Below are 25,811 nucleotides of genomic sequence, written 5' to 3'. Positions count from 1 at the left end.
TCGTCTCCAGCTCGGCGCCAGAAGAAGCCCGGTTGCAGCAAGCGGGACCCACTTTGAGTCATTTCCATGGAGACAGGAGTGTTTGCTGATCTGACAGCTGATTGGTCAGGGAGGGTGATGTCACAGGATGGGAGGGGCAGGAAGCCCCTGCGTCCCAGGAGGAAGAGTGCAAGGCCGGTCTTTGTTCTGCTGCCAGACCCGGTGTGCCACAGGGACCCGAGACACGCTGCGGCGCCGCCCGGATTCTGAAGGACTCCTGAACAGCTTTTGGGCTGACAGGTTGCTGACATAGTTCCAGAACCTCCAGAACTTCCTCAGCTGAATATCGTCACTATCTGATGTGGAACCAGAACCTGGCTGGAGGAAACGGACCTGGAACCTGAAGAGGTTGAGCCACTTGGTTTGGCGACCAGCTTGACGCAGATAAACCACCTGACCCGGTCCAACTGGAACAGAACCATCGGCTCTGCCCAATCTGGTCCAGTGAGGAGGGAACTTCTCCCTCCGCTAGAATCAGCTAGCTTCTGCCTCAGCTAGCTTCTCCTCCAGCTAGCTTCTCCTCCAGCTAGCTTCTCCTTCAGCTAGCTTCTCCTCCAGCTAGCTTCTCCTTCAGCTAGCTTCTCCTCCAGCTAGCTTCTCCTTCAGCTAGCTTCTCCCTCAGCTAGCTTCTCCTCCAGCTAGCTTCTCCTCCAGCTAGCTTCTCCTCCAGCTAGCTTCTCCTTCAGCTAGCTTCTCCCTCAGCTAGCTTCTCCTCCAGCTAGCTTCTCCTTCAGCTAGCTTCTCCTCCAGCTAGCTTCTCCTCCAGCTAGCTTCTCCTCCAGCTAGCTTCTCCTTCAGCTAGCTTCTCCTCCAGCTAGCTTCTCCTCCAGCTAGCTTCTCCTCCAGCTAGCTTCTCCTCCAGCTAGCTTCTCCTCCAGCTAGCTTCACCCTCAGCTAGTGTGTCCTTGACATTTCTCTAGGACCACAAGTCTAAAATGCAGCAGAAAGAGATTAATTCAGCTCCATCCCTCCTACCTTCTTCAGCTGTCCGCTTCGGGTTCCCACGAACACCACGGTGTCGTCTCCGTAGGTGTAGGCGGCCACAGCGCCCATGCCCTCGGTCCGGTCCTCGTACAGCGGCTGTCCCTCGATCACCCTCAGGCCTCCCAGCGGCTGGTTCAGCACCAGGCCGCAGAAATCATCCCCGATCTGCTTTGGCTGTGGAGACATGAAGATAGAGAAACCAGGATCAGGTGTTATGAGGAGTCATGGTGACGTCCATTAGACTCTCCCCTTCCTGCCACCATAATCAATAAATCAATCAATCAATGGCATGACAAATTAAAACAAGCTCCATAATTAAGGGTAGAGTTAGGGTGACCCTAACCCGAAAAGCGATGCTCCCATTTAATAACAATAAAAAGCCGCCATTTTGAAAAATGCAGTTCAAAATGAGTTTGCACTTCCTGCCCCTTTGGCCTGTTTTCCCTGTCCTGGCTGAATGATAATGTTTTTAAAACACAAACTTCATTATTTATTGTAACTATTGTTTCAGTTTTTGTTTATTTATTTTGAATATTTAAAATATTTAGTTAAATGTTGTTTAAGTTTTTGATGTCACAGGATTTCTGTCTCACTTTTCCAGAATTCCAGGAGACTCTGGGAACGCCGGGCGGATTTTAGCACCGACATCAGTTTAAATATGAAGCGACTGTGAAACATCAGCAGCCAGTGGAGCTTCCTGTTCCTGGTCAAGCAGCGAAGCAAAGCCCATCTGTTCTAAGCCATCGTCCGGAGATGATCCTGCTTCTCTGCAGGCGGAGCTGGAGGTCCATGTCAGGAACAGGCTGATGACATTCCTGGTAAATTTCAGGTTTCCTTCCACAGCTCAGAGAGAACGAAGCAGGGAGGAGCCGAGTTATTAAAGGCTGCGCAGACCCAGCTAGAGGTCGGCTAACACCCTGTCATTACCGAGTTAAAGCCGCGCTGCACCACACAGGAACCTCTGAGCCGAAGCAGCAGCAGCAGCTCTTCTTCTTCTTCCTCTTCTTCTTCTTCCTCTTCTTCTTCTTCTTCTTCACACAGGAACCTTCATAACTTCCTCAGTTCAACCAGAAACAGTCAAATAAATCCAGCAGCTGCTTTCAGCTCTGATCTCTGACCGTTCATTTCAGTTAGTCTCCATGTTTGTTATTTATTATATATTACTCTAATGAAAAACAGATGTTCTAAGTTTTTTAAGCTTAAATGGATCCACAATTAGTTCAACTTTATTTGTGAAATATTTATTTTACATGTAAGAACAATACAGTAATAGTACTGTATGTTATTTAGTTTTTATACATTTCAACAAACTATTGTCACATCGCCATGTTGTTCACGCTGCAATGCATTCTGGGTAAATGACGTGTGGCGGTGATCCGTTTGAACCGAACCGCATTGAAACCGATCAGAACATGGTGATGAAGAGGAGGAGCAGCCGGAGGAAGAGCTGCCGCCTCGGGCTCATAATGAATGAGTGAATGAGATTTTGTTCCTTGTTGGTTTCACAGTGTCGGTGTTGTAGCTCCGTTAGCATTTATAGTAGTCATGGCTCCATTACACGGTTTAAATTAATTTAGCTCCAATTAAGGCCAGTGAAAGGCAACAAATAGAATTTGATTTGATAGTAAAAAATTTAAATTTCATGACCCCTTCAGTATATTTAGAATTTTACGTTGACGCTGACTTTTTGTTTTAAGTTCGTTTAACTATAAAATCTGTTTAAAGTGATATTTACTCCCAGGACCTGGTTCCGCTGTGCGGAGCGCATGCGCAGTGTTGGGAGCGGCTGACGTGTTGAGGCTAGTGAGTCACTTTGCGCCATGACAAAATATAAGTTTCCACGACTTTGGCTGGATGACCAGGTGACAGAAATCTGACCTGGAACCGAGCGGCGCATCTTCTGTTCATTAGCGGCAGATTCGTCTCGCTTTTCGGTGCGACGCAACTTCAAGCTCAGCCACTAGCAGGCAGCTCACCTTACCACACCTGGACACGCTACTGTTAATAACATCACCGACTGCAGGGCAAACAGGAGCCACAATTTAAATTCTACTGCAGTTTCAGGAAAAGGTAGTAAAACTGGTGTCCGGCTTTCATCAGCTGATACTTGTTATTGTTTACGAGCGGAAACTTCGCGAATGTGCTGATGAGAAAAGCCGATTCTTTTCGCGGTAGAACGATCCCGTCAACAAACCGAAACCTGGAGGTGTTGATGCTAATTATAGGAAAAATAACGCAAAAATACCTTTAAACAACTCAAAACCACTTTTTTCTCTCTGTGTCAGCTACGCCACACGTAGACCCGTTACCATAGCAACTGACCACAGCGCCATTTTACCTACGTGGATTTCACACCAACAAACACGCAAAAGTTTCCCACGCAAAAACAGAACATTCAGTCCGTTTATGTTTTCACACCTGGTGTTTAGTTTGTGGTTATTAATAAGTGACCGTCTGAACGCGGCGGTGGTTGATTAGCTTAGCTTAGCTTAGCTTAGCTTAGCTAAACTTGCTGCTGATCTGTCATGGTTGGGTTAGGGTTGTCATGGAAAACCTGCCTGGTTTACCTTGATGATGTAATTGTACACAGTGCTAACCTCTCTACTCATTTGGAACCTAAGAAGTCTGACCGCTTCAGAGCAGCCAGTCTGAAACTGAAACCCTGGAAAGAAGTGCTTTTTCTCTGACATGTCGAATCTGCTGGAGGCTTTAGGCCCGATTCCAAAAATGTTGAAAAGGTAACGCAGTGGCCCACCCCTAACAGCCCCACAGAAGTGAGAGCCTTTTTAGGTTTGTGCTACAGACGGTTTATCATCAACATGCCAAACTGTCTCAGCCACTTCATGCACTCACACAAAGGGGGAAACTATCTTGTTGGACAGAAACTGAACAGAGTGCCTTTGATGCGTTGCTACATGCTCTAAGCAGCGCTCCTGTTCTCCCTTATCCAGACTTTTCTGGATTTCTGCTTTTTACAGATGCTTCAAATGTGGCCATTGGTTGTGTGCCATCGCTGAAGAATGACATGAATATGGAAAAGGTCATTGCCTGCGGTAGTCATGTCCTCACTAAGAGAAAAATGTTGGTCCACCTATGACAGAGCTATGGGCTATTGTCTGGTCTATTAGGCATTTTCGCCAATATATAACTGGACACCGCTATCGGATCATCACTGACCACAGACCTGTTCTTAGTCTGAGGAAAATGGCTTTGGACTGTGACCCAACTGGACGTAGAGCCAGGTGGGCCCTTGAAATAGATCCATATGACTGGGTTGAACACAGACAAGGACACAAACATGCAAATACCGATTCAATGTCACGCCGACCATCGCCTGCAGTTGACTGCTCCACTGCCTCAAATCCCTCAAACTCTCCTCTTGTTCCAACAGTGACTGCAGATTCTGTGGATGTTACTGCATCGGTCCACCAGGGGGCTCAAGGTCACCCTATTGACCTCTCTTTCCTGAACAGAGACACTGACTGTCTTAGCCAGGCCCAGAACAACGATCCTGTGTTAAAACTGTTCTGGAATGGGTTCGTACAAACAACAGGCCTCCCTTTGCTAAGATAAAGAAGAGCTCTGCAGAGCATAGACACTTTTGGAGGGAGTTTCCAAAACTAATCGTTAGTGACTCTCTTCTCTGTCGGCAGGTTCGGCATCCCCCTGGCGATCCTGTTGTGCAGATTGTTGTTCCAAGTGGTCTGCAAAAGGAAGTGTTCAGGGCACTACATGGTCATTCTCTTGCCGGACATTTTGGTGCAGTAAAGACTTTACAGTGGGATCAAGCTACTGGCCTGGGAACGCTGGAGGGACGATGTCTCTATGGCCTGGGAACGCCTTGGGGTTCCTGGAGCAGCTGGAAGAGGCTGGGGAGGGAAGTCTGGGCCTCCTGAGGCTGCTGACCCCGCGACCCGACCCGGATAAGATGGATGGATGGATGGATGGATGGATGGATGGATGGATGGGTGGATGAATGGATGGATGGATGGATGGATGGATGGGTGGGTGGGTGGATGGATGGGTGGGTGGTGTGCTAAAGCTAGGTGCTGCTGGCCTTGGCGTGTCTTGGCGTGCGAGGCACGGCGGCCGCCATCGCCCCGTCAGCAGGTCCCTCTGAAACATGTTGTCTCGACCAATAGCGATGGATTTCACCGAGTTGCTCCTCACTACTTATGGAAACAGATACATGCTTGTTGTGATGGACTATTTCACCAAGTACATTAACCTGAATGCACTTCGTGACCAGAGAGCCGTTACTGCAGCCAGGTGTTTGTTTGAGGACTACATTTGTCGCCATGGTGATCCCCACAGCCTACACACTGACCAGGACGCCAGTTTGACTCAGACCTCTGTGTTTGAGTTCGGATGTTCACAAAACAAGGACATCTCCATACCATTCAATGTCAGGTGGACGGGCTAACAGGTCAATTAAAGACCAGTTAGCCAAGTACCTTTACTCAAAAGGGGGTGAGTGGGATGAACACATGAAGCAGTTTGCATACAACACTTGTGTATGCAAACTCAACTCCACTACAAATTTCACCCCATTCTTCTTGTTGATGGTAGGGAGGCTCGTTTACCCGCCGATCGTTTCCTTAGTGCTCCCACTAACAATGAGCAAACACCTACATGTGCAGCTAATGAGTTTGCTACTAGTCTCCTAAACAAACTGTTCTGCTTTTGACACTGCAGCTGCCAACATGGCCGCCAACATGGCCGCCAACATGGCTGCCAACATGGCCGCCAACATGGCCGCCAACATGGCCGCCAACATGGCCGCCAACATGGCCGCCAACATGGCCGCCAACATGGCCGCCAACATGGCCGCCAACATGGCCGCCAACATGGCCGCCAACATGGCCGCCAACATGGCTGCCAACATGGCCGCCAACATGGCTGCCAACATGGCCGCCAACATGGCCGCCGACATGGCTGCTACAGCCATACACCAGAAGCACCATTATGACATGAAGCTAATGATCCTGGGATCTAGTGGGTCGACATCCCCTGGTTGTGGCTCCCAGACGGACTGGACCTCTCAAAGTTTTAAAACGGCTGGACTTCGAGGCGGACATGGTGTTGACTTTGAGGTGTTCGATCAACTCGACCCCAGAGCTGAACCCAAAGCCGTATAGGTCCCCTGTGCCCAGGTCATCTGTGGCAGACGCTCCACCACTCTGACCCTCTCAGGCTTTAGGCCTTGGACATTTGAGTATAGTAGCAACACCTGACATGGCATGTTACCCAATCTAGAGGTCAGAGTGAGGGCAATGTCCAGCCCAGGCCCAATGAAGCAAAGCCCAGTGAAACAAACTAGGTCCATTCGTCCTCCAGACAGGTGTAGCCCTGACTTCTGGAGGTTATTCTACTTTTCCCTCCTTCACTGTTAAGCTTTTGGTTACTCTGATGTTCTGTTAGAAGGTTTCTGAAGTCGCATTGTGATCATTTTCTCTTCCTTGTTTCCTGTGTTAAAAGTTCATTCCTGTAAAAGTATAATTTTATAATTCTAGTTTATAAAAATGGCTGTTTCCTAAATCACCCCATTTTATCTGCTATGTTTTGAAGCGGGACGCTCCTGGGGGAAGTAGTGCAAGCGTGAAAATTGTAGTTATGAAATGTAAAATGCTTTATTTTGAAAGGCTCAGGATGGGGGAGAGAGAGCGAACGTTCAGGAACAGCTGATGGTGCAGCGGAAAACAATTAAATGTTCGACACCAAGAAAGAGCTGAATTATTTTGTGTGGATTATTCTACGAAGGAGCATCTCAGTAGCTGGACGCCAGCAAGTCTTACACTATCAATACATTCCAAACGCTAATATATTATCTTCATACTTACGTAGTTTATGGCCTCAGCGCCTCTCGATTTGTCTACATTTATTAAATCTGAGCTTAAATTAACTTTTTATCTTACATGCTCGTAGTGTAAGTCATCTTCATTTGCATAAATGCATGTTAGTTCATTGAAGTTTATGTTAAATGAACTAAATTGGGGGCAATGTACATTTCATTGATCTAATTTAGTTTATTCTAATTAATCTTAATTTATTCATCTTACCAGTGAGGTTATATTACTTAAACTTTAATTGATCTAGCTAATCTTAATTTAATTCATTTGAACATATCTTACATTCTTTTAATATTAGTCTGGTTCAATTTAGCTTAATTTAGCATATTTTAATGTATCTTAGCTCATGTTAGCCTAGCTTTACTGTTGTTGGCTCATGTTAGCCTAGCTTAGCCGTTGTTGGCTCATGTTAGCCTAGCTTAGCTGCTGTTGGCTCATGTTAGCCTAGCTTAGCTGTTGTTGGCTCATGTTAGCCTAGCTTAACCGTTGTTGGCTCATGTTAGCCTAGCTTAGCTGTTGTTGGCTCATGTTAGCCTAGCTTAACCGTTGTTGGCTCATGTTAGCCTAGCTTAGCCGTTGTTGGCTCATGTTAGCCTAGCTTAGCCGTTGTTGGCTCATGTTAGCCTAGCTTAGCCGTTGTTGGCTCATGTTAGCCTAGCTTAGCCGTTGTTGGCTCATGTTAGCCTAGCTTAGCCGTTGTTGGCTCATGTTAGCCTAGCTTAGCCGTTGTTGGCTCATGTTAGCCTAGCTTAGCCGTTGTTGGCTCATGTTAGCCTAGCTTAGCCGTTGTTGGCTCATGTTAGCCTTGTATCAAATAAATATTTTAGTGTTTTGTCTTGGAACATTTTAGCGTCATAACCAAGCAGTTATTTGTATTTTTAACTAGCTGAAGAAACGTTTATCTCCAGCACCAATAAACCTGTAACCTGCTCTCCGATCTGCTGTAGCGGATTAATATCGTTAAATAAGAGCAGGAAACTTCACATGATCATCTCCGTGTTTGTTCCCTCCTCAGAGAACCGACTGAAAACGAATTAAAAGCAGACAAAACAAATCCAACAACTTTCAGAAAACTGCTGACGGTGACCTTTGAACCATGAAGAAATGAGCTGGAGTTTAACTTCAATGCCAGCAGTTGGTCCTGATCTGATGGAGTCGGACAGAAAGTCCTCACAGCGCCAGATTCTCCCTGAGACGAGTCCTCACAACCAGAGGAAAACACACACACACACACACCTCCACAGCGAGGACAGACGGTGGCTTGCTGCAGACGCTTAGTGAAGAATGGGTCCGTCTCTCACTCACACACACACACACACACACTCACACACACACACACACACACACTCACTCACTCACACACTCACACACACACACTCACTCACACACACACACACACACACACACTCACACACACTCACACACACACTCACTCACACACACACACACACACTCCCTCCCTGCTGCTGCTGATAAAGGAAGCGGGTCAGACGGGCTGTAAGCCCCGCCCCCAGCGCTCAGACCCGGTTCTGATGTTTTATGGCTTTCATCAGCGTGAAGCTGATTGGCCGGCTCTGCACCCCCAAACCGGGCCCGCCCAGATCGCCGCTCCTGCCAGAGTCTCCCTGCCTGGTTGCCATGGCAACGACTGCAGGCCATTACCGCCGTGAATACGAACATCATCTACCCCCGACCTGAAATAACCCACTGCAGCTCACACCGAGACATTTCCTTCTGCCCCGTTCTCCGTTCCTCGCCTACAAAGCAGCCGAGTTCAGAACCCTGCGGAGCGGATCCGGAACAATCTGGGAATCTGATTGGACTCCGAGCTCAGAGAAACGCCACCATCAGACCCTGACGCCGTGAGACGAGCGCCACAGCGCGATGGAGGCGCCGCGTTGCTGCGTCAGGCCAGAAACGACGGAAAACAGGAAACTATCCCATCAACGCTACGCAAAAAGGAAACTGTGAAAACCGCGGCGCCACAGACGCTGCGCCGGGTCTGTGGCGCCGCGTCTGTGGCGCCGGGTCTGTGGCGCCGCGTCTGTGGCGCCGCGTCTGTGGCGCCGGGTCTGTGGCGCCGCGTCTGTGGCGCCGCGTCTCGCCTGAAATAGTCGTTTTTGATCTCATTCTGCCGACGACTCACAGTGTGGATGCAGTGCAGCTCTTTGTTGAGTAACCACGGCAACGTGAGGTGTCCCTCTCCGCGGTAACAGGAGCTGATGCGCTCCCTCATGGCCAGGTTGATGTCATGCAGGGTGAACAGACACAGCACCGTCTCTCTGGGCGGGTTGGAGCGGTTCTTCTGGCCCTGGACACAGAAACCAGCCTGGTCAGAGTTTCGGCTCCAGCCACAGGAGGAGACGCAGGGAGCTCACCTGTGAGAAGACCACAAACAGGACGTCGTCGTCCGGACCCAGGCCGAGCGCCTGGGCCAGCCGCCGGCCCGGCTTCTGCCTGTAGGCGGCCTGGACCAGCCGGTACTCCACGCCGTCCTTGGTGCAGCCCAGGGGAAACTCCACGTACGAGTAGAACTCGGTGTCGTTGGAGCACATCCTCACGATCTTGGAGGTGAAGAACTTCTCCCCGCCGGCCTCCATCTGGGTCAGCTGCGTGTCCAGCTGCAGCGTCAGGAAGTAGACGTAGGTCCGGCTGGAGAAGCCGTACACGTAGTAGATGTCGAAGGCCGGGTAGGTGGATAGCGTGTCCGACGGGATCTTGATCTGCGACGACACAAATTCGTCCTGGTAGACCAGCGAGAACATGTCGTTGTTCTCCTCGTCGGCCACCAGCTTCCTGCTGGACAGCGTGGGGAAGTACTCCGACTTCCCGTCGATGGCGGCGCCAATGAACAGCCGGCTGCTGCCTTTCACCGGCTTCTTCTTCCTGGAGTCCGCCGTCCAATCATCTTCCCCGACGACCACGCCTGCAGAGGGAGGGGAAAAGGAGTTAGAGAACCTCCAGGCCTCCGGGGGGCGCCGACCCGGCCGGCAGGAGGAGGTGCAAGGATGGTCTGGCCAGAAACGGCAGCTGCTCAGCAACAGGAAGTAAATGTTTGAGCGTTGAAACGCCAATCTGAAGAGAAGAGTTCAGGATATGGGCGTCATTCTGAAAGGTTGCTGGTTTGGATCCAGAGGCCAGAGGTTTCCCAGGCTGCTTCAGACGACCAGGTGCGTCGCCCTGCCCCGCCCAGCCGCCCTGCCCACCCGCCCCCCTGCCCCTCGGCTCCTCCCCCCCACCCAAACCATCACCCCCACACCCCCCCACAGCCGCTCTGCTCCCCCACAGCCGCTCTGCTCCCCCCCAGCTGCTCTGCCCCCACCCCTCTGCCCCCTACCTGCCATGCCGTCGGACTCCTTGGCGCCGGACAGGTAATGCTCCTTGCGGTGATGCGGCTCTCCCAGCTTGAAGAGGTCGTCGAGCCGCAGGAACTGGCAGACGCCCTGCCAGATGGAGCCGCAGGCCACCAGTCTGCTCCCAGTATAATCCACCAGCAGCAGCTTGTTCACGTTGTCCGTGCTCTCCAGCCTGGGGGCGAGAGGTCAGAGGTCAGAGGACGAGGTGGGCCGGCGACGGCGGCGACGGGTCGGAGACGGACCGGTGGGCGCAGGCGCGGACGCTGGGGGGCGGGTAGCAGCGGGCGTTGTCCTCCACCGGGCCGGTCACATGACTCTTCAGCTCCAGCAGGGCGGCGCTCAGCTTCACCACCCGGTTCACGGCGCCCACGAAAACCTCGCCCGTTCGTTGGTGCACCGCCAGGTGGGTGAAGGAGGCGTCGGGCGCCCGGTACTCGGCCCGGCCCGACGGCGGGGAGGGCGGGGCCGGAAGAAAGAGGAGGGACGGGGGGAGGAAGAGGAGCAGGACGAGAGGAAGAGAAGAGGAGAGAGAGGAGGGGAGCATGGTGGAGCGAGAGAGGAAGAGGAGGAAGAGGAGGAGGAGGAGTTGCGGGTCCGACGAAGATCCGCTTCACTGATCCATGACTGCAGAGACACAGAGAGAGACCGGGTCAGAACCAGAACCAGAACATATATGACTCAGGAACCGGTTCAGGTTTGGCTCCTGCTGCATTTCCGCTAATGCTAGCAGAGCTAATATCTAGCTTAGCGGTTTAGCTCCAACATGGCCGACTGAAACCCGCTCAGAAATACAAGATCACCGCAGAACCTGCTGGTTCTGACCAGAACAGAACCAGGACAGGGCAGTAGGAAAGCTCTCAGCCCCACGGACAGACGCACAGGAAACCATGTTCAACAATTAACCCTGTGACACACACACACACACACACACACACACACACACACACACACACACACACACACACACACACACACACACACACACACACACAGCCAGCGGTCCATCTGTCGACCTCTCCCCTTCAGCTCAGCAGGCTAATTAACTAATGTGCTGATCTTTCACTGCCTCTTTGTCCTGTGTGTGTGTGTGTGTGTGTGTGTGTGTGTGTGTGTGTGTGTGTGTGTGTGTGTGTGTGTGTGTGTGTGTGTGTGTGTGTGTGTGTGTGTGGCCACAGGACACAGAGTTTCTCTGACTGGACCGGGTTTCAGAGAATCATCCCTCCAGAACCTGCAGTGGGTCACCAGTTCACAGAAACATCTCATGTTCCTGGAATCCTGGACCTTCTGCAGGTGAAGTCTGGGTTCGTTACCCTTCATGGTTCTGGCTCAGGGCGTAACGGCCTGGATGTGGGAAACCAGCAAACCAAATAAACTGAGCCATCTCTTTAGCTCAGTATCTTTAAAAAAGACAAAACAACAAGAGGGAAACCGTCCAGTGTGAAGAAACATAAAAGCCCAAAGCAGGTCGTTCAGAACCACAGACTGGAGAACCTGAAGCTCCAGATGCAGAAAACAGACAGAATGAGGCGATAATGCGTTCTCACATTAACAACACATTAACAACACATTAATAACACATTAACAACACATTAATAACATTAACACATTAACAACACATTGATAACACATTAATAACACATTAACAACACATTAATAACACATTAACAACACATTAATAACATTAACACATTAACAACACATTGATAACACATTAATAACACATTAACAACACATTAACAACACATTAATAACACATTGACAACACATTAACAACACATTAACAACACATTAACAACACATTAACAACACATTAATAACATTAACACATTAACAACACATTAATAACACATTAATAACACATTGACAACACATTAACAACACATTAACAACACATTAACAACACATTAATAACATTAACACATTAACAACACATTAACAACACATTAATAACACATTGACAACACATTGACAACACATTGACAACACATTAACAACACATTAACAACACATTAACAACACATTAATAACATTAACACATTAACAACACATTAATAACACATTGACAACACATTAACAACACATTAACAACACATTAACAACATTAACACATTAACAACACATTAATAACACATTGACAACACATTAACAACACATTAACAACACATTGATAACACATTAACAACACATTAACAACACATTAACAACACATTAACAACACATTAACAACACATTAATAACACATTGATAACACATTAACAACACATTAACAACACATTAATAACACATTGACAACACATTAACAACACATTAATAACACATTGACAACACATTGATAACACATTAATAACATTAACAACACATTAATAACACATTAATAACACATTGACAACACATTAATAACATTAACAACACATTAACAACACATTAACAACACATTAACAACACATTAATAACACATTAATAACACATTGACAACACATTAATAACATTAACAACACATTAACAACACATTAACAACACATTAACAACACATTAACAACACATTAATAACACATTAATAACATTAACAACACATTAACAACACATTAATAACACATTAACATTAATACGTATGTGTAGTTCCCCTGCAGCTTCCGCCCAGCCAGGCCCTGTAATTTCAACCTCGGCTGCTAACAGTTAACGCGCCAGAGAAGCGCGACGCCTTCGCTGTAGTGCTGGGCGCTGAGCAAGTACACTTGATGCATCGCGATATTTTTTAACTCAGCGGTGGTAGATTAGCCACCGCTGCTATTAGCCACCGTTGCTATTAGCCACGCTAACTAGATTAGCCACCGCTGCTATTAGCCACCGTTGCTATTAGCCACCGTTGCTATTAACCACGCTAACTAGATTAGCCACCGTTGCTATTAGCCACGCTAACTAGATTAGCCACCGTTGCTATTAACCACGCTAACTAGATTAGCCACTGTTGCTATTAACCACGCTAACTAGATTAGCCACCGCTGCTATTAGCCACGCTAACTAGATTAGCCACCGTTGCTATTAGCCACGCTAACTAGATTAGCCACCGCTGCTATTAGCCACGCTAACTCAGCGGTGGTAGATTAGCTCATTTAAACACCTGCTGTATTGAAGATCTGTCAGTTTTTGTGTAGATCGCCTTTTTTATTTTAAGCTGAATCAAAACACACCTTATTCCACAGCACATCTATATGTTAAGTTAGTCAAAGTCAAGCATAACTGACCTACTTCCCTCTCCCTCGCTATTTTTCCTTAGTTAAAACTTATTTCTCACCTTGTTATCTACTCATAGTGCAGACAGTTCATAGCACTGCATCCTTTTTATATGAGCTCACATTTCAGTCTAGCAGGGAAATGGGGGCGGGAACCTGCGTGGGTGACGTCATGCTGCAAGGAGTCTAGTTTAAAATAACATTCAGTTCAGAATATCGTGATATATATCATGTATCGCAAATATATATATCAGGATAAGAGATTTTCCTCACATCCTCCAGCCCAACTTCGCTGTCCGTCTGAAAACCAGAGCGCTGCTGATCCTAGAGCTCAGTCACAGCTGGACTCTCGTTCCTGACCAGAACCACTGGACCCGGGCCGACCTGGTTCTGGACCCATTGCAAAACCACGGAGAAAAAGTCTACAGCGACTTTTCATCTACTGATGACCACAGCGTGAGCAGCAGACGTCTACCTGTAGAAACAGACTTTCACCTGAGGGAACTTCAGGAACAGCAGCAAAGACTTTAGGACTAAAACATCCAGAACCACTGAAACGTCTCCTCACCACCTCTCACTGAACAGTTCTCTGTCACTGAACAGTTCTCTGTCTCACTGAACAGTTCTCTGTCACTGAACAGTTCTCTCACTGAACAGTTCTCTGTCTCACTGAACAGTTCTCTGTCACTGAACAGTTCTCTCACTGAACAGTTCTCTCACTGAACAGTTCTCTGTCACATTGAACAGTTCTCTGTCTCACTGAACAGTTCTCTCACTGAACAGTTCTCTGTCACTGAACAGTTCTCTCACTGAACAGTTCTCTCACTGAACAGTTCTCTGTCTCACTGAACAGTTCTCTCACTGAACAGTTCTCTGTCACTGAACAGTTCTCTCTCACTGAACAGTTCTCTCTCACTGAACAGTTCTCTCTCACTGAACAGTTCTCTCACTGAACAGTTCTCTCACTGAACAGTTCTCTGTCACTGAACAGTTCTCTCTCACTGAACAGTTCTCTTGGACAAAACTACAGATTTTGTCTTGTAGGTAGAAAATTTAACATATTATCAAATGTCCCTTTTTGGTCACTTTAATATAAGACAAACCCAGCAGAAGCATTTTATTGCTTATTCTGAGCTAGCTGAGCTAATGCTAGCTGAGCTAGCATTAGCTCCTCCAGTTCCTGTTTGCTAGCAGATGTAAAATCTTTGCCGTCACTGGATGAATCTGAGCTTCAGGGTTTACGTTTAACTAAATGACCTTTGCAGTGAGGCTGCAAAATAATACGTAATAATAAAATCATTTAAATTGCAATATGCGCCCAGTGGTTTGTACTATGAAGTATTTATGGTACTTAGCAGTACGTAGGTGAAGCTAGTGTTCAGCTTGAGGAAGTGAAGCTGGTGAGGCCGCAGCCATCGAGCCTCTGGCTGCCACTCGATGCTGCTGCTGTCGGTACGCCACCAATAAAAACATTTAATACACAAACTGATTTTCCATCGTTTAGCTTATGTGTCTAATGTACAGTGTGTGTGTAACGTGATTCATGTGCTGCGGCGCCATCAGAAACGGCCTCGCGGTGAGGCAGGCAGTTCTCTGGCCTCCTGGCAGGGGGCGCTCCTGATCCCAGACATGCAGTCAGTAAAGTGCAGCGATACATTCATCTCTTTCAGCGTCAGCATGGATGACTGCATTTCCATCCCTTCAGCTGCTCCAGCTAACGGCTCAGCTCTGCTAATGTGTAGCTTAGCTAACAGCAGCGGTAGCTATGATCTACCACAGCGACCACTTAATAATCATTAAGCCTAAAAACAAACTGAATGTTTTATTCTTTGGGTGTTTTTTGGTGTTGGATGCAGAAACAGAGTGGCGTTGTTGTCAGTTGCCATGGAAACGAGTCTGCGTGTAGGGAAGGGCAAAAAAAAGCAGTTTTGAGTTGAACGGTTTTTCTGATTCATTTTCTCTGGTGGAGCACAGAACTAAATTAATAATACCTGAATTGATCTGCTGTTACAGTAGGAGCTGGCTAAACATTTGACCTTTGACCTCCACGCTGTGTCTGGGTGTGGTGCTCTGCTCCCCTCCTCTGTGTTTTGGCACCTCAGCACTTCCATACGCCACTGATGCCGACTTTCACCCCCCACTGTAGTTTTTGTTAATGTGGAATCACAGATAATCAATAACTGATTGATAACTGGTGATGATCCAGAAGCAGCGGCTAAAAGGCCACGTCTAGCTTCAGGTCAGGAAACCAGGCAGAAGCTCCCAGGACTCTGACCTCTGACCTCAGCTGCCTGCTGCCGGGCCTTTAATGAAATCAAGTTATGACATCAGAACCACAACTTCTCAACTTCTGGACCCGACTGGGCCCAGACAGAACCACCGATAGGGACCACACTGGTCAGACGCGACCTTTGACCTCAGCACTTACTCCTCGCTGGGCTGCCTGAGAATATAACATTAATCCGGACCGGACCGGACCGGACCGGACCACTGTATTGATCCCAAAGAGAAATTAAATGTAGTAAATCATTAATTTTCCACATTGATCTCCTGTAGCAGTCTGTGTTACAGCAAAGGAGCCTCTGACTGAAGACGCTCTGATGAAGAGGATGATGGTCTTCATCTTCACAGGATTACTGTGGCCAGAACTTCCTCAGTAATCCAGAGAACCAGAACCAGAACCAGAACCAGCCTTCAGGCGTTGGGCCTCTTCAGGTTCCTGGTTCTGGTTCTGGTTCCGTCTAAATTAACATTTATTTTCCTCCACTTCTTCTCCGTCGTTTTCTTTCCATCATAGATGATTTGATTGTTCCCTCCATGCCAACAAGCCCCTCCCCCTCCTCCAATCCGCCCGGCAACAGCTGAGTCATCAGACGGTTTCTGTTCATGAGTCTGAACAGCGAGAAGAGAAACGAGTCCAGAGGAACCGGGTCCAGTTCCGAGGCGGCAACGTGTCCCGGCAACGACACCTCAGGGCAACTTCTGAGTTAGAAGAATCAGATCCCAACGCAGAGCAACGCAACGCAGAGCAACGCAACGCAGAGCAACGCAGAGCAACGCAACGCAGAGCAACGCAACGCAGAGCAACGCAACGCAACGCAGAGCAACGCAACGCAGAGCAACGCAGAGCAACGCAACGCAGAGCAACGCAACGCAGAGCAACGCAGAGCAACGCAACGTAGAGCAACGCAACGCAGAGCAACACAACGCAGAGCAACGCAACGCAGAGCAACGCAAAGCAGAGCAACGCAACGTAGAGCAACGCAACGTAGAGCAACGCAGAGCAACGCAACGCAGAGCAACACAACGCAACACAGAGCAACGCAACGCAGAGCAACGCAAAGCAGAGCAACGCAACGCAGAGCAACGCAAAGCAGAGCAACGCAACGCAGAGCAACGCAACGCAGAGCAACGCAACGCAGAGCAACGCAACGTAGAGCAACGCAACGCAGAGCAACGCAACGCAGAGCAACGCAACGCAGAGCAACGCAACGCAGAGCAACACAGAGCAATGTAGAGAAATGGCTAAACACGACCTGAAGAGCTGCAGCCGCTTCAGACAGGAAGGACACACACACTGACACACACACAGAGAGAGAGCGACTCGCTCGTCCAGCTGCTGGAGGTGAAGAGAGTTACTGGATTGTTTCCTCATCCTGAGTCTGTCAGGAAGCCCAGAGGACATGCGGGGACATGCGGGGACATGCGGGACGCCGTCCAGTCCTCGCTGCTCTCATTGGTCCCAGGCAGAAGCTCAAGCTGCCCGTCTGTTCTTAAAGGGCCGGTATCGTGTAAATCATCTCGTTCCTCCCTGCTGTGTTGCTCTGATTCTTTCATGTTGGACAATTTCTTTAATCTCCATGGCAACCATTCAGCTGTTAAAACACCTGGGTGGACCTAGCCCCGCCTTCAGCCACAGCTCCTCCCCCTCTCAGCTCCTTCAGACTAGCCAGCAGCAATTAGCAAGCAGCTGCTGAGCTCCTTAATGGAGCTGCTGCTCAGAGCAGCGCTGGTAAAAACATTAAAGGGTTAATAGAGGAGCCATGTTGGGTCGACTTCCTGGAGGCGGAGCTTCAGAAAGAGCAGTTCTTAAAGAGACACAGACCCAATTTCAAGGCGTTACATCAGGAAGTCAAATTTATTTAAAGTCATATTTGATATATAAAAGATTTCATAACAACTGAAGGTAAAATAGCTGCTGATCATAAATGAAAAAAAATGACACCGGCCCTTTAAAGGTTCTGCAGGTGGTCAGGAAACCCAACAGAACCAGAACCAGAGATGTTGTCTTCAGGATGAGGCAAACTTCCTGAACCAGGAGGTTAGAGAACCTCAGCAACCAATCAGACACTCCCTTCCTCAGCTGCTGTCTGATTGGCTGGCAGACCCGGACCTACCTGCTACTCACAGAGTGATCCACGGCTGTTACCAGGACAACCAGGAGGCGGGACCAGCAGGGAGCAGATCTACTGCTCATTGGCAGCAGAACCAGAACCAGAACCAGCGCTTCAGGTAACTGGTTTTACTGTAATAAACTCCGGCCCAAACTCAGAAGCTCTGCAGCAAACCGGGCTTTATGGAGAACTGGGTCACTGAGCTGAGAGCCTCCGGACCGAACCGCTGGAGGCTCTGGACGGCTGATGACCTCTGACCCCTGACCTGAGCCTCATGAAGCCGGTTCCTCAGTGGACCTTCTAGCAGCTGCAGAACATTTCAGGCCCAGAGGACGAAAGTCTGAGACCAGAAACTTTGATTCCTGCAGCTGGAGACCTGAGTAGAACCAGGAGGGTGGAGACACCAGCTGGTTCTACACCACCTGGTTCTATACCACCTGGTTCTACACCACCTGGTTCTACACCACCTGGTTCTATACCACCTGGTTCTACACCACCTGGTTCTATACCACCTGGTTCTATACCACCTGGTTCTACACCACCTGGTTCTATACCACCTGGTTCTACACCACCTGGTTCTACACCAGCTGGTTCTACACCACCTGGTTCTACACCACCTGGTTCTACACCACCTGGTTCTACACCACCTGGTTCTACACCACCTGGTTCTACACCACCAGACCTACACCACCTGGTTCTACACCAGCTGGTCCTACACCACCTGGTTCTACAACACCTGGTTCTACACCACCTGGTTCTATACCACCTGGTTCTACACCACCTGGTTCTACACCACCAGATCTACACCACCCGGTTCTACACCAGCTGGTTCTACACCACCTGGTTCTATACCACCTGGTTCTACACCACCTGGTTCTACACCACCAGATCTACACCACCTGGTTCTACACCACCTGGTTCTACACCACCTGGTTCTACACCACCTGGATCTACACCACCTGGTTCTATACCACCTGGTTCTATACCACCTGGTTCTATACCACCTGGTTCTACACCACCTGGATCTACACCAGCTGGTTCTACACCACCTGGTTCTATACCACCTGGTTCTACACCACCTGGTTCTACACCACCTGGTTCTACACCACCAGATCTACACCACCTGGTTCTACACCACCCGGTTCTACACCAGCTGGTTCTACACCACCTGGTTCTATACCACCTGGTTCTACACCACCTGGTTCTATACCACCTGGTTCTACACCACCTGGTTCTATACCACCTGGTTCTACACCACCTGGTTCTACACCACCAGATCTACACCACCTGGTTCTACACCAGCTGGTTCTACACCACCTGGTTCTACAACACCTGGTTCTACACCACCTGGTTCTACACCACCTGGTTCTACACCACCTGGTTCTACACCACCAGATCTACACCACCTGGTTCTACACCAGCTGGTCCTACACCACCTGGTTCTACAACACCTGGTTCTACACCACCTGGTTCTACACCACCCGGTTCTACACCAGCTGGTTCTACACCACCTGGTTCTACACCACCAGATCTACACCACCTGGTTCTACACCACCTGGTTCTACACCACCAGATCTACACCAGCTGGTTCTACACCACCTGGTTCTACACCACCTGGTTCTACACCACCAGATCTACACCACCTGGTTCTATACCACCTGGTTCTATACCACCTGGTTCTACACCACCTGGTTCTACACCACCTGGTTCTACACCACCAGATCTACACCACCTGGTTCTACACCACCTGGTTCTACACCAGCTGGTTCTACACCACCTGGTTCTACACCACCTGGTTCTACACCAGCTGGTTCTACACCACCAGATCTACACCAGCTGGTTCTACACCACCTGGTTCTACACCACCTGGTTCTACACCACCTGGTTCTACACCACCTGGTTCTACACCACCAGATCTACACCACCTGGTTCTACAACAGCTGGTTCTACACCACCTGGTTCTACACCACCTGGTTCTACACCACCAGATCTACACCACCTGGTTCTACACCACCCGGTTCTACACCACCCGGTTCTACACCACCCGGTTCTACACCACCTGGTTCTACACCACCTGGTTCTATACCACCTGGTTCTACACCACCAGATCTACACCACCTGGTTCTACACCACCTGGTTCTACACCACCTGGTTCTACACCACCTGGATCTACACCACCTGGTTCTATACCACCTGGTTCTATACCACCTGGTTCTATACCACCTGGTTCTACACCACCTGGATCTACACCAGCTGGTTCTACACCACCTGGTTCTATACCACCTGGTTCTACACCACCTGGTTCTACACCACCTGGTTCTACACCACCAGATCTACACCACCTGGTTCTACACCACCCGGTTCTACACCAGCTGGTTCTACACCACCTGGTTCTATACCACCTGGTTCTACACCACCTGGTTCTATACCACCTGGTTCTACACCACCTGGTTCTATACCACCTGGTTCTACACCACCTGGTTCTACACCACCAGATCTACACCACCTGGTTCTACACCAGCTGGTTCTACACCACCTGGTTCTACAACACCTGGTTCTACACCACCTGGTTCTACACCACCTGGTTCTACACCACCTGGTTCTACACCACCAGATCTACACCACCTGGTTCTACACCAGCTGGTCCTACACCACCTGGTTCTACAACACCTGGTTCTACACCACCTGGTTCTACACCACCCGGTTCTACACCAGCTGGTTCTACACCACCTGGTTCTACACCACCAGATCTACACCACCTGGTTCTACACCACCTGGTTCTACACCACCAGATCTACACCAGCTGGTTCTACACCACCTGGTTCTACACCACCTGGTTCTACACCACCAGATCTACACCACCTGGTTCTACACCACCTGGTTCTATACCACCTGGTTCTACACCACCTGGTTCTACACCACCTGGTTCTACACCACCAGATCTACACCACCTGGTTCTACACCACCTGGTTCTACACCAGCTGGTTCTACACCACCTGGTTCTACACCACCTGGTTCTACACCAGCTGGTTCTACACCACCAGATCTACACCAGCTGGTTCTACACCACCTGGTTCTACACCACCTGGTTCTACACCACCTGGTTCTACACCACCTGGTTCTACACCACCAGATCTACACCACCTGGTTCTACAACAGCTGGTTCTACACCACCTGGTTCTACACCACCTGGTTCTACACCACCAGATCTACACCACCTGGTTCTACACCACCCGGTTCTACACCACCCGGTTCTACACCACCCGGTTCTACACCACCTGGTTCTACACCACCCGGTTCTACACCACCTGGTTCTACACCACCAGATCTACACCACCTGGTTCTGCACCACCTAGTTCTACACCACCAGATCTACACCACCTGGTTCTACACCACCTGGTTCTACACCACCTGGTTCTACACCACCTGGTTCTACAACAGCTGGTTCTACACCACCTGGTTCTACACCACCTGGTTCTACACCACCAGATCTACACCACCTGGTTCTACACCACCTGGTTCTACACCACCAGATCTACACCACCTGGTTCTACAACAGCTGGTTCTACACCACCTGGTTCTACACCACCTGGTTCTACACCACCAGATCTACACCACCTGGTTCTACACCACCCGGTTCTACACCACCCGGTTCTACACCACCTGGTTCTACACCACCTGGTTCTACACCACCAGATCTACACCACCTAGTTCTGCACCACCTGGTTCTACATTCCTTCACTGAGTCTTTAATCTGCTGCTAGTTTATAAATCTCTGAACGGATTAAAGATCTGCTGCTGGATCAACCTTTTGGTTCTGGTTCTACATCAGAACCAGAACCAAACATGGACCAGCAGCTTTCAGCTTCTATGCTCCACAGATCTGGAACAAACTTCCAGAAAACTGAAAACCAGCCGAAACCCTGAGCTCCTTTAAACCCAGACTGAAGGCAGCAGGTTGGATCTGATCAATAACTGGATCATTGATCGATGATCTGATTATTGGTGCTGATCGGTTCTGATCGGCTGGACCTGATCAGAACCATTAGATCATCAAATTTGAACACGGTCCTGATCTGGATTTGGACCTCCCGACCCGGCTCGTCCCGGGCCCATCAGAACCGGCACGTGGGTCACCGCTTCAACCCTCATCGGCCTCAGGCCCAAAAGAACCTGCAGCTGCTGCACATGCTCAGTTCTCCACAGACGAGACCCGGTTCTGGTCCTTAAGGTTCTGGTCCAAAGCATGCAGCTGCATCAGCACCACTCAGGAACCAGAACCGATTCAGTTTGTTACCAAAAGAATCGGAATCTGTTCGTTATGGATCTATGAACCGGATCGTACCGCTGATCGGAACCGATCGGCTAGTTGAGTAGCTGCAGCTCCTCCTCCTCTGATGAAGATGATTGATTTTTGATTATTGATGGATCGGTTCTGAACTTCAGAACCAGTTGCTTCGGATCGGTCTGGATGTGACGTCATCAGCTCATCCTGATCACGGATTGGTCAGCTGGTTCTGGACGATCCGTGACTTCCGGTTGATTCAAACTGAATCGGTTCTTGAGAACTGATCGGATCATTGATCCGGACTGAATCGATCAGGTTTATCTGACTGAACAGAAGCAACAGGATCAAAGATCAGAAATCCCCAGTCCGGTCCGGTCCGGTCCGGTTCGGCTGCGGCGGTGAGGTCCAGAACCAGAACCTAGAGGAGAAAACGCTTCGGTTCGGTGTCGGTTTTGATCCAGCAGAGCCGGAGTCCTGAATGGAGGCCCGGTTCCGACCCGGCCCGGTTCGGCCCGCTGAGCTGAAGCTGCTCCCCCCTTTGTTCTCCTTAATGGAGCCGCGGCCCCCCCTCCCCCACAAAAACACGCTCAGCCTGAAACCCCGAACCCGGTACCGATCCCGGCACCGAACCCCGGCCGGTTCTGAGCCCACAGAGGTAGGGGGGCATCACCCCCCCCCCCTCCACCCCCCACTTAGGAAAACAGGAGGAAATTTCCACGCAGCAGAAACGGAGCGAGGCGTTTTCCCCCAAAACATCCCTCCCCACTTCTCCCCTCTGCACACCGGTACCGGCCCGGTCCCGGTCCACTCCCCCCGAAACCGACCATCTCCCCCACGCGCGGACCTACCTGGACGTGCACGCGCAGAAAAGTCCAATCAGGTATTTAAATCCACAGAGGCGCGCGCCTCCACCGCCGCTTTCTTCTTCTGCCGCCGCCGCGCGATTCCAGTCTGGACGGACTGAGGTTCGGGTGGTCCGGACCGGCAGAACCTGGTACCAGAGCGGTAATAATCCAGCCTGGGGGTTCGGAGCTGCGGCGCTCTCTCAGCCTGGCTCGGCTCGGCTCAGACACGGACTGCCCCCAGTTGGACCGAACCACTCTGGACCGAACCGCGGGGGCGTGGGGGGTGCGCGCGCACGCCGCGGCCTAAACCATTTCCCCCATGATAATTAGCTCGGAGCGCGCGCTTGAACAGCGCGTGCACGCTAGATGGCTAGTTGAACTGTGGCACGAAACAACGCGTGCACGTGTCATAAGACAGACGCACGCGCACACACACCCCTAGCACGAGCTGCGTGGTTCAGTCCAAGTCCTTAATCTGAAGATGATGAGAGAAAAACAGATGGATGAGTGAATGGATGGATGGATGGATGGATGGATGGATGGATGAATAAATGGATGGATGGATGGATGGATGGATGGATGGATGGATGGATGGATGGATGGATGAATAAATGGATGGATGGATGGATGGATGGATGATGGATGGATGTCATCAGTTTTCATGCGACCAGTGATGACATCACAGCTTCACGGGGGAAATATTGATCTATAGACCTTTTTAACAGTGACGTCAGAAAATGGCCGCCGTAACTCTGAGGTGAATCTTTTCTTCCGGTTTGATTTTGTCTCAGGAAACTTGACTGAAAAATTCACGGATACTCATCATTATTTTTAGGATATAAAAGGTTAATAATAACAGCATTAAAGTGTTAGATAACCATCATTACTCATCGTCAAGCCAACATTCTCTGACTGTGTATATAATAAACAGCCTCCGATCGGACAGTAAACCAGCTAGCAGCAGCTTTAGCCACAGTTAGGAAACATTAAAACTGCTGCCTTTCAGTGCTGTGTTGTTAAAAGTTTCACTAAAATCACTGACATCTTCCAACACTGTTGTTAAAAAAGCATTTTAAATATTAATTTAAGCCCAATCTGCCTAATAATTTCCATATTCTGATGTGATTCATAATTTCTCCTTGTTTTGTTGTCCATCTTTCTCTTAAGTAGCCGACCAACAACCCACCATATCTGGGATGATCCTGTTCCTCTGTCCATGGCAGATTCAGCCAATCAGCTGTGGGACATCTGCTGCCTAGTCAAAGTATCCTGGGCCTCTTGATTTAAAAGGAGAAACCAGTTCAGAGCCTCCTGCTCCTGCAAGTCTCACTTCATGGATGGACTCACTACTGCTAGCAGCTGTTAGAAATGACATCTTTGTGCATCTATTCTGTAATTAATATCTTTATGTATCTATTAATAAATTAATTGATGTGTTTTTGTAAAAACTATTGTAAATAGCTTCTCTTGAGTAAATCTACATATGTGCAACTTTTACATTAAATTGCTTCTTTTTGTCAATTTTACACATCTGGCAACAAAGTATGTGGAGGAGAAGAAATGCTAAAATTAAAGCTGCTATTGTGGAACAAAGACATAAAGTTTGTGGCTGTTTCTTTAAAACATCTATTTAATAATTAAACACTTTACATGTAGATAATTACCACAGTTAATAATTTAAGTCATTGATAGAGAAAATGTATTTACAAAAGACATATAAATTTTATTTCAACATTATGTACTCAGGGTTTACAACTTAAGACAAACATGTTGGGTCCTTGGCGGGGGCCAGTCTGCAGTGAACTGGTGTCAGTCTGCAGTGAACTGGTGTCAGTCTGCAGTGAACTGGTTCCAGTCTGCAGTGAACTGGTTCCAGTCTGCAGTGAACTGGTTCCAGTCTGCAGTGAACTGGTGTCAGTCTGCAGTGAACTGGTTCCAGTCTGCAGTGAACTGGTGTCAGTCTGCAGTGAACTGGTTCCAGTCTGCAGTGAACTGGTTCCAGTCTGCAGTGAACTGGTTCCAGTCTGCAGTGAACTGGTGTCAGTCTGCAGTGAACTGGTTCCAGTCTGCAGTGAACTGGTTCCAGTCTGCAGTGAACTGGTTCCAGTCTGCAGTGAACTGGTGTCAGTCTGCAGTGAACTGGTTCCAGTCTGCAGTGAACTGGTTCCAGTCTGCAGTGAACTGGTGCCAGTCTGCAGTGAACTGGTTCCAGTCTGCAGTGAACTGGTTCCAGTCTGCAGTGAACTGGTTCCAGTCTGCAGTGAACTGGTTCCAGTCTGCAGTGAACTGGTGCCAGTCTGCAGTGAACTGGTTCCAGTCTGCAGTGAACTGGTTCCAGTCTGCAGTGAACTGGTTCCAGTCTGCAGTGAACTGGTTCCAGTCTGCAGTGAACTGGTTCCAGTCTGCAGTGAACTGGTTCCAGTCTGCAGTGAACTGGTGCCAGTCTGCAGTGAACTGGTTCCAGTCTGCAGTGAACTGGTTCCAGTCTGCAGTGAACTGGTTCCAGTCTGCAGTGAACTGGTTCCAGTCTGCAGTGAACTGGTGCCAGTCTGCAGTGAACTGGTTCCAGTCTGCAGTGAACTGGTTCCAGTCTGCAGTGAACTGGTGCCAGTCTGCAGTGAACTGGTTCCAGTCTGCAGTGAACTGGTTCCAGTCTGCAGTGAACTGGTTCCAGTCTGCAGTGAACTGGTTCCAGTCTGCAGTGAACTGGTTCCAGTCTGCAGTGAACTGGTTCCAGTCTGCAGTGAACTGGTGCCAGTCTGCAGTGAACTGGTTCCAGTCTGCAGTGAACTGGTTCCAGTCTGCAGTGAACTGGTGCCAGTC

At 49.3% G+C, this 25,811-nt stretch overlaps 1 protein-coding gene across 1 annotated transcript in view; it reads right to left on the bottom strand.

Annotated features, from left to right (window-relative positions):
* The window catches only part of plxna3 (plexin A3), a 62,235-nt gene extending 38,994 nt beyond the window's left edge, over positions 1-23,241 (bottom strand). The window contains exons 1-6 of the mRNA XM_081609437.1: positions 22,992-23,241; positions 10,471-10,852; positions 10,210-10,400; positions 9,251-9,798; positions 9,019-9,183; positions 1,015-1,197 (exon numbers count right to left, since the gene is read on the bottom strand). Coding sequence (XP_081465563.1) covers positions 1,015-1,197; positions 9,019-9,183; positions 9,251-9,798; positions 10,210-10,400; positions 10,471-10,772 — 1,389 coding nt within the window. The 5' untranslated portion in view covers positions 10,773-10,852; positions 22,992-23,241. The remainder of the gene's footprint in view (positions 1-1,014; positions 1,198-9,018; positions 9,184-9,250; positions 9,799-10,209; positions 10,401-10,470; positions 10,853-22,991) is intronic.
* Between the last annotated feature and the right edge of the window lie 2,570 nt (positions 23,242-25,811).

Source organism: Poecilia reticulata, chromosome 7 (assembly GCF_904066995.2).
Source record: "Poecilia reticulata chromosome 7, P_reticulata-male-v2, whole genome shotgun sequence".
In the NCBI taxonomy this organism is placed as follows: domain Eukaryota; kingdom Metazoa; phylum Chordata; class Actinopteri; order Cyprinodontiformes; family Poeciliidae; genus Poecilia; species Poecilia reticulata.
Note: the sequence above shows the minus strand (reverse complement) of the source record. Positions and strands in the feature narration are given on the sequence as shown.